The sequence below is a fragment of the Anarhichas minor genome, unplaced genomic scaffold (assembly GCF_050575085.1).
Source record: "Anarhichas minor isolate MPS153535 unplaced genomic scaffold, ASM5057508v1 ptg000061l, whole genome shotgun sequence".
Taxonomy (NCBI): Eukaryota; Metazoa; Chordata; class Actinopteri; order Perciformes; family Anarhichadidae; genus Anarhichas; species Anarhichas minor.
In genome coordinates this window covers 437,474-447,500 of record NW_027466507.1, presented here as the reverse complement: position 1 = coordinate 447,500, position 10,027 = coordinate 437,474, and the positions used below count along the sequence as shown (strand labels likewise).

Below are 10,027 nucleotides of genomic sequence, written 5' to 3'. Positions count from 1 at the left end.
TTCATCATGACACATGTGCAGCTACAAGATTAAAAGAAGAGTTTTATTGATTAAATATCTTTATTTCTTCTTTTTGCTGAGGAATCCAACTTTATGGAACAAAAAGATGAGTTCTTTAATAAATCATCGGCCGTCAGTGACGGGACGTCTTCAGGATCAGGTGCAGACATTAAAGAAGGAAAGTTCATTACGTCATTTCACAGCATTCACGTTTTACATTCGTTCAACTTCTATTGAGTTCAATGAGGCTGTAGAAACACATCAACTCATCATGTGATCGATGTTCTAATGTTTCCTTCTTATTGGTCTCAAACAGATCAACCTGTGATTGTAACCAGATTCATAAAACATAAAACATTCATATAACTCATTATAGTTGGCCTCAATGATTCATGCTACTCATCTAGCTCATGCTATTAGCTAGCACACAGGTCATGCCAGCGATGAAGGTGAAGATGAAGAGACTGTAACATGTGATACCAGCCCTCTGTTTGCTTCCATTAAACCTTCAGCTGGATTATTTCTCAGTCTTTATCTCCAAGTTAATGCCGGACGTCTCAACAGAGCTGCTGCTGGCTACCGTCAGCTAAACAAAGCTAAATGCTAATGCTAACGCAACAAGTTCATGGAGGAGCAAAGTAAGAAGTACCGACCGGTATAAAGGTCCGGATACAGGTCCGAGTTCCTTCTGTAATGTTGACATTTAAATCAAGTATTTCTGTTGATTTTACCCATATTACATGATTATTGATGACATAAACGTCTCACTCGGTCTGTTAATAACTATCTTTTCTCCCGATGCCTTCACAGACCGTCAGCAAGTACAACTCTCAGTACCACAAACTGTTCCAGACGGTTCCTAGAGAGGAGATCCTGATGAAAGGTGAGGACGGTTAGTGAGGACAGGAGGACTCTGACAGGTTAGGACAGGTGATATAGGACAGGGGACAGACAGGTGATATAGGACAGGTGATAGACAGGTGATATAGGACAGGGGACAGACAGGTGATATAGGACAGGGGACAGACAGGTGATATAGGACAGGGGATAGACAGGTGATATAGGACAGGGGACAGACAGGTGATATAGGACAGGGGATAGACAGGTGATATAGGACAGGGGATAGACAGGTGATATAGGACAGGGGACAGACAGGTGATATAGGACAGGGGATAGACAGGTGATATAGGACAGGGGACAGACAGGTGATATAGGACAGGGGATAGACAGGTGATATAGGACAGGGGACAGACAGGTGATATAGGACAGGTACACCATCCGTCCTGTCGGTCAGGAGGACACTGACTGACAGGAGAGATGTTTCAGCTGTCTGTCCCCTGTTTATCACCTGTCCTATATCACTTGTCTGTCCCCTGTTTATCACCTGTCTGTCACTTGTCTATCCCCTGTCCTAATCTGATCTATTATCTGTCTTTCACCTGTCTGATCCATCTGTCTACCTGCTCTCTTCTTCTTCTTCTTCTTCTTCTGTAGTGTATTCGTGTGCGTTGTTGAGAGACATCCTGCTGCAGGGACGACTCTACATCTCCAGGAACTGGTTGTGTTTCTACGCCAACCTGTTTGGTAAAGACATCAAGGTGAGTGAAGAAGCACCTCCGCTGTACCTGTCTCTTTAAGAACGTGTCCAATGTATAATAATGTTCTTAGAGCTCGTGTTAGAAGTTAAACATCATAATTCATCTCTAATATCTATTTTATATTCATGTGAAAACATCTCCTTCAAACTACTGGATTCATTCAAGTTCATCACCAAAACTACATTTTACTGATGACATCATGATAACGTTATAATGTACCTTCAGCCAGTGCGTTTCAACAGTGCAGAGTTTATTCTGTTGGAGTCCAGGTCAAAGGTCACCTCAGTATCATCTGTTACAGTAAAAGTCCTGCAATCACAATCAAACATGAGTAAAAGTACAAATATATCAGCATCAAAATATACTAAAAGTACCAAAAGTAGAAGTACTCCTCCTACATGCAGAGTAGTATATATTATATTCATCACTTTAATGTTGCAGCTGGTGAATGTGGAGCTTATTTTTATTATGATGTACTGCCGATAGTCTGATCTATAATAACACATCATTTATTAGTTGATTATATATATTTATAATATCAACCTGTCAGATAATGAAGTGAATTAAAAAGTACAATATTTATCTCAAAATATGGAAATACTCAAGTAAAGTAAAAGTACCTATAAATTGTACCAAAGTGAAGTACTTTAGTAAATGTACTAGCAGGTGATGAGGTGCCTTGCTCGAGAGCCGTCCAGCAGCGGAGGCAACAGGAAGTGTTTGCTCTGCCTTTCACAATAAAAGCTCCTGTTCTGTCTCCTCTCTGAACCTGCAGGTGTGTATTCCGGTGGTCTCAGTTCGTCTGGTGAAGAAACACCGAACGGCCGGCCTGGTGCCCAACGGCCTGGCTATCACCATGGATACCGCTCAGAAGGTACCGGGCGGGACGAGTTCACGAAAATACAAACGAAGAGTAAAGTTTAAAGTCCCGAGTTTCTGCAGTTCAGCCAAATGAAATTGAAGACATTTATAGAAGTCTATGAGAAAGTGACTCTACTTCTCTCTTGATTTATTACCTCAGTAAACATTGTAAACATGAGTTTATGGTCTCAATCTCTAGTTCCAAGTCTTCTTCAATACAGCATGATGTTCATTTAGTACATTATGGTCCATTTAGAGTCAAACAGACCATAAAGCAGGGGATGCTTTAGGGCGGGGCTACACGGTGATTGACAGGTCTCTACCACTAAATTGTCCGTGTTGTCGTCTTACAACTTTAACTCTTTCACAGATTGTTTTCACTTCATCAAAGTTAATTAAAACATTCCTGTCGCCTAAAAAAACGTATTATTCAGCATTCAGTTGTATTTAGCTCCGCCCTCTTTTGTCACCTCTGGTTGCAAAAAAAACAAGATGGCGACGGCCAGATAGCCGAACTCAAGGCTTCAAACCAACATGTGATGTCACATTGACTACGTCCACTTCTTACAAACGTCTGTGTTGGAGACATGATATCGTGTCAATATAAAACTTCTCACGTTGTCAGACAAACGGTCTGAGTGTCGACCTCAAAGTGAAGGATGAAAGAAGAGGTGACTTCCTGTTTGTACTTCCTGTCTCTCTGCAGTACGTCTTTGTGTCCCTGCTGTCCAGAGACAGCGTCTACGACGTCCTCAGGAGGATCTGCACTCACCTGCAGGTCTGTCAGAAGTCAGAAGCTCCTGTTTGTATCTCAGAATGTATTCCAGTGACTTCCTGTCTGACTCTCTGTGTGTCTGCAGGTGAACGGGAAGAGTCTGAGTCTGAAGCTGTACCTGGAGGAGCCCATCTCTCTGTCCATGGTAATCACATTACTTTGATAAAAACAATAAAGAGATGCACGTTCACACGATGGAACGTGCTGTGATTCTGTAGAGACACACGTAAACATAAGCAGGGGGTTATGGGTAACGTAGTTCACAAAGCAGCCGGAAATACGTGTGGTACAAATCTGTACATCAAGCAAGCTGACAAGTACTAATACTACACAGTAAAAAAGTACTTTGTTACATTTAAAATACTAATACCACACTGTATGAATACTCTGTTACAGTAAAGGTACTAATACCACACAGTACAGTAAGAGTACCGTGGTCCATATTGTGATTTGCGTCGATCAGTCAGATGTTTTTGTTAAACCAGATTTCTTCAGATTTCTTTATTAGAGCTCAACACACATTAAACCTCCGTTCTTTACAACGATTAAAGAAACGTGAATAAAAAGCTCTTTACGTTTCTGTGCAGCTCAAAGAATCAGAATGCAGCTTCACTAACGCGCTGCTCTGTGCTGTTCAGAGGTCAGAGGTCAATAGAAGGGACACGCATGTGGAGTTTATCGGCTCGACATTAGTTCATCTTTCCACATACTAAACCTCAATAAAATACTTTATTTCATTTAATAAAACTAGACAAAGTTTTTAAAGTGAAATCTTGTCCATCATCTAAATAAAATAAAGTCTGAAGAGTATTTATAAGAGTATAAGAGAAAGTATCCGATCAAAGAATCCGTAAAAGAAGACTTTTCTAATCTTCTGATGACTGAAATGAGCTGATTTGATCCGTCAGGACGAGTTTCCAGAGGTGTTGAAGTGGAGGAGGAAGCCATCGCTCCCCACCGTGTCCTCCTCCCTCCCAGACCTGCTGGGGACCTCCTCCCCCGGCCTCGTTGCAGACACGCCCTTCATCACGCACACACTCACAGGTAAGCACACCTGTCAAACTCCGCCCACACGTCAAAGCCCCGCCCCCACCCTGCCCAGAGATGCCAAGAGACTGAACCGTGAGTGTGTGTGTGTGTGTGTGTGTGTGTGTGTGTGTGTGTGTGTGTGTGTGTGTGTGTGTGTGTGTAGACAGCAGTTTGGAAACAGAGAAGATCCTGCTGACAGAACCAGTACCTGAACTGGGTCACATGGAGTACCAGCTGCTGAAACTCTTCATCCTGCTGTGAGTACAAAAGTACACACAAAAATACAACTAGATACCAAGAAAACACACATATTCACACACATATATATATATACAGTGTATATATACGTATATATATATACGTATATATACACCCCAATCTGTTTATTTGTTCTAGTCTTTTAAATCTTAAAGATGATAACTTAATATACAGTATATTGTGATCAAGAAATACCACGAATACATTCTTCATTTATCTTCACAAATACTTCCAGGATGTAACTAAAAGCAACGATAAAAACTCCCAAACACCCAGAGTACACAGACAAAGGTGTTTGTGTCAGTAGTAATAGTAGTAAATATTACAGGTGTGTTGAGAGTCTTTGGTGTTCTACAGTGCTGTATTGTTGCTCTGTGCTGCCACCTGCTGGTTGAATATATCTCACATGCAAAATATAACGTCAGAGTATGGTTTCTCAAAGTGTGGCCCGAGGGCCGATGGTGGCCCTAAGAAACATATCATGTGGACCCCGTTTGTGACATGAAACTCATGCGTCATATTTTAATCATTCACAGACCATTTTATAACATACTATACTATGATGTTTTATGACTCTTTATGACTCGACATACTGTACTATGTATACATAGTACATATATACTGTGTCATAAATACTCTGTCTTGTCTTTCTTCTCTGTCGTCAGTTAACTTCAGTAACAGACTGATGTCAAAGGATCACTTCATGTTATTGTTCATTGATCGAATGCTGCACATGTGATCTGTAATTAATCCATCTCTACCCGTCTGTCTGTCTGTCTGTCTGTCTGTCTCTCTCTCTCTCTCTCTCAGCGTCTTCCTCCTGGTCCTGTCGTCCTGCTATCTGGCCTTCAGAGTCTGTCGTCTGGAGCAGCAGATGAGCTTCCTGAGCAGCCAGCCGACGCTGAGAGAAAGGTCCATAAGTCAGGATACATCTCATAAAACCATGTGCACAAACATCTGGATCATTAAACCATGTACACAAACATCTGGATACCTGGATCATAAAACCATGTGCACAAACATCTGGATCATTAAACCATGTACACAAACATCTGGATACCTGGATCATAAAACCATGTACACAAACATCTGGATACCTGGATCATAAAACCATGTGCACAAACATCTGGATACCTGGATCATAAAACCATGTGCACAAACATCTGGATACCTGGATCATAAAACCATGTGCACAAACATCTGGATACCTGGATCATAAAACCATGTGCACAAACATCTGGATACCTGGATCATAAAACCATGTGCACAAACATCTGGATCATAAAACCATGTACACAAACATCTGGATCATTAAACCATGTACACAAACATCTGGATACCTGGATCATAAAACCATGTGCACAAACATCTGGATATCAGGATCATAAAACCATGTGCACAAACATCTGGATCATAAAACCATGTACACAAACATCTGGATATCTGGATCATAAAACCATGTGCACAAACATCTGGATCATAAAACCATGTACACAAACATCTGGATATCTGGATCATAAAACCATGTGCACAAACAACTGGATATCTGGATCATAAAACCATGTGCACAAACATCTGGATCATAAAACCATGTGCACAAACATCTGGATCATAAAACCATGTGCACAAACATCTGGATCATTAAACCATGTACACAAACATCTGGATACCTGGATCATAAAACCATGTACACAAACATCTGGATATCTGGATCATAAAACCATGTGCACAAACATCTGGATATCTGGATCATAAAACCATGTGCACAAACATCTGGATATCTGGATCATAAAACCATGTGCACAAACATCTGGATCATAAAACCATGTACACAAACATCTGGATATCTGGATCATAAAACCATGTGCACAAACATCTGGATCATAAAACCATGTGCACAAACATCTGGATCATAAAACCATGTACATAAACATCTGGATATCTGGATCATAAAACCATGTACACAAACATCTGGATATCTGGATCATAAAACCATGTGCACAAACATCTGGATATCTGGATCATAAAACCATGTGCACAAACATCTGGATCATAAAACCATGTACACAAACATCTGGATATCTGGATCATAAAACCATGTACATAAACATCTGGATATCTGGATCATAAAACCATGTGCACAAACATCTGGATCATAAAACCATGTACACAAACATCTGGATATCTGGATCATAAAACCATGTACACAAACATCTGGATATCTGGATCATAAAACCATGTACACAAACATCTGGATATCTGGATCATAAAACCATGTGCACAAACATCTGGATATCTGGATCATAAATCCATGTGCACAAACATCTGGATATCTGGATGATAAATCCATGTGCACAAACATCTGGATATCTGGATCATAAAACCATGTGCACAAACATCTGGATATCTGGATCATAAAACCATGTACATAAACATCTGGATATCTGGATCATAAAACCATGTCCACAAACTTCTGGATATCTGGAGCTCATAACGGAAAACTTGATTGGTTCAAGATCAGACTTCATAACAATTACAAATCTATGTTTGAATTGTTGTTGGAAACATCTGTATCATGAGCTTTGACAGGATTATTGTATATTCATGTACATTTAATCAAGTACTTTATTTCCATTGTATGCTACTGATTTAGTCTTCTTTAACTCCACTTCTACAAACTACTACTACACACTACATTGATTTGACAGTTTCAGCTTTCAACATTAAAAACACAGGATGCAGTATTATACTATAATACTATAATCTAACCTGTAGTATACAAAGTATTTAAAATAGACTCCACATTAATAAACTACAACATTAAACGTGATAAAAACAGAATATTTTATAAAACACTGTGAAAGGACCAATTCTGCTCGATGATTTTATTTACTTTTGATACTTTAAGTACATTTTGCTGATAATACTCGTGTACTTTTACTTTTTAATATTTTTAATCCGGGACTTTTACTTGTAAAAAAGTATTTTTAGATGGTATTTTTTTAAATAATGAACTTAATTAATGAGCCATTTAAACAAACCACAAAGCTCCAGAGAATCACGCTCTGGTTCCTGTTGTTCCAGGTGTGGAGAGCTGCCCTGCTGGCTGGCCAATCAGAGGACAGGAACCTGACACTTGGAGCCAGTCGGGGAGTAGAAGAAGAAGAAAAACCTGCACTTACATAGACTTCCCACCAGGGGGCGACGGTGAGCCGGAGACAGACGACTGTAGCAGCCGTCAGCAGCTGGACTCTGACTCCGCCTCTAAACCTGGTTACCATAGAGACGTCACGATAGTCAACAGACATGGCGGCCGACCTTTGACCTCCCGAGGACGAGGTCACGGAGAGGTCAGGAGGCCGGAGGGACAACGACATGCTGTAACATAACAGTGTGTGTGTGTGTGTGTGTGTGTGTGTGTGTGTGTGTGTGTGTGTGTGTGTGTACATAGACTTTATAGAATGATGTGTCAAACAATTCAGCCAATCAAATCGCAGTACATTCCTCTCGGTCACGGCTACAGTTGGTGTGTAAACGTGTACTTTAGAGACATTGTTACACCTCAGTTACCTTTATTAAATATAAATCTACATTTATACTGAAACTTTTTAAAGTTTGAAGTTAATAAATTATAAGTGGAGCAAATGTTACATTTGGTTGCAAACTAAGAACTTCCACTTCTACTCCACCAGGGGGCGTTTCAGCTGAAGAGTGAAGTCATGTGAAGTCATGTGTTAAAGCTGCATTGTCTCTAGTGTCCACCAGGGGGCGACTCCTCTGGTTGTATAGAAGTCTATGAGAAAATGACTACTTCTCTCTTGATTTATTACCTCAGTAAACATTGTAAACATGAGTTTATGGTCTCAATCTCTAGTTTCAAGTCTTCTTCACTACAGCATGATGTTCATTTAGGAGTGATAGAGAGAAAGGAGGAACGATTTAAAGAGTGAAGGAGGGAAGGAGGTAAAGAGGGAAGGATGAAGGAGTGTATTTGTGAAGGTTTTTACTGCAACGCATGAAAAGTAACATAAAGACTGTTTTTTCATTGAGTCTGATTGCTGCCTTAAACTCACAATATCATCTTTAATAACATTTAAAGAAGCAGAATGTCCCTTAAATGTGAACCTGAATCTGCACATTTCAGATGATTTTATTTAAAAACACAATGAAGTGACGTGTTTCTATGAGGACGATCTTTAATAACTCACCAGGTGAGATGAAACCTTCGGCTCACAGTGAGACGAGGAACAATAATGTTTGATTTGAACAGATGGATGACGGACGACATGAAGCTGTTTAGATGTTTGAGTTTTAACTCATATTGTTGTTCTGGTTGTAACACAAAAATCAATAAACACATTTTCATCTCCTGATTTTGTCTTTAATTACAGTTAATTATAGATAATTACAGATGGTTAGTTAATAACAGTTCATTACAACCTCAAAAGAAGAGGTCTCAGCAGAGCGAATGATGCGCTGCAGTCTGCCCTTGTCCTTGGCAGTGGCTGCAGCGTACCAGACTGTGATGGAGGAGCAGAGGATGGACTCAATGATGGCTGTGTAGAAATGCACCATCATTGTCTTTGGCAGGTTGAATTTCTTCAGCTGCCTCAGGAAGTACATCCTCTGCTGAGCCTTCTTAGTGATGGAGCTGATGTTCAGCTCCCACTTGAGGTCCTGGGATATGATGGAGCCCAGGAAGTGGAAGGACTCCACCACGTCGACGGGGGAGTCACACAGGGTGATAGGGGGAGTCACACAGGGTGATAGGGGGCTGGTGGGGCTGCATTCTTCCTGAAACCATCTCCACTGTCTTTAGAGCGTTGAGCTCTAAGTTGTTCAGACCGCACCAGGTCACCAGATGGTCAGTCTCCCACCTGTAGGCGGACTCATCCCCACCAGAGATGAGTCCAATGAGGGTGGTGTCATCTGCAAACTTCAGGAGCTTGATGGACTGGTGACTGGAGGAGCAGCTGTTGGTGTACAGGGAGAAGAGCAGAGGGGAAAGAACGCAGCCTTGGGGGGAACCGGTGCTGATGGTCCGGGAGGCTGAGACGTGCTTTCCCAGCTTCACGTGCTGCTTCCTGTCAGACAGGAAGTCTGTGATCCACTTGCAGGTGGAGTCGGGCACGTGCAGCTGGGAGAGCTTGTCATGCAGCAGAGATGGGATGATGGTGTTGAAGGCAGAGCTGAAGTCCACAAACAGGATCCTGGAGTAGGTTCCTGGGGAGTCCAGATGCTGGAGGATGAAGTGAAGGACCATGTTGACTGCGTCGTCTACAGACCTGTTGGCTCTGTAGGCGAACTGCAGGGGGTCCAGGAGTGGGTCGGTGAGGGTTTTTAGGTGGGACAGGACCAGGTGCTTAAAAGACTTCATGACCACAGAGGTCAGGGCGACGGGCCTGTAGTCAGTGAGTCCTGTGATCCTGGTTTTTTGGGGACGGGGATGATGGTGGAGACCTTGAAGCAGGCTGGTACTCTGCATGTCTCCAGGGAGGTGTTGAAT

The 10,027-nt window shown here is 41.5% G+C and overlaps 1 protein-coding gene across 1 annotated transcript in view; it reads left to right on the top strand.

Annotated features, from left to right (window-relative positions):
• gramd2ab (GRAM domain containing 2Ab) overlaps window positions 1–8,894 on the top strand; it is a 26,104-nt gene extending 17,210 nt beyond the window's left edge. The window contains exons 4-12 of the mRNA XM_076077544.1: window positions 811–883; window positions 1,495–1,598; window positions 2,374–2,472; window positions 3,166–3,237; window positions 3,320–3,379; window positions 4,143–4,278; window positions 4,427–4,520; window positions 5,332–5,433; window positions 7,606–8,894. Coding sequence (XP_075933659.1) covers window positions 811–883; window positions 1,495–1,598; window positions 2,374–2,472; window positions 3,166–3,237; window positions 3,320–3,379; window positions 4,143–4,278; window positions 4,427–4,520; window positions 5,332–5,433; window positions 7,606–7,654 — 789 coding nt within the window. The 3' untranslated portion in view covers window positions 7,655–8,894. The remainder of the gene's footprint in view (window positions 1–810; window positions 884–1,494; window positions 1,599–2,373; window positions 2,473–3,165; window positions 3,238–3,319; window positions 3,380–4,142; window positions 4,279–4,426; window positions 4,521–5,331; window positions 5,434–7,605) is intronic.
• Window positions 8,895–10,027: the final 1,133 nt, after the last annotated feature.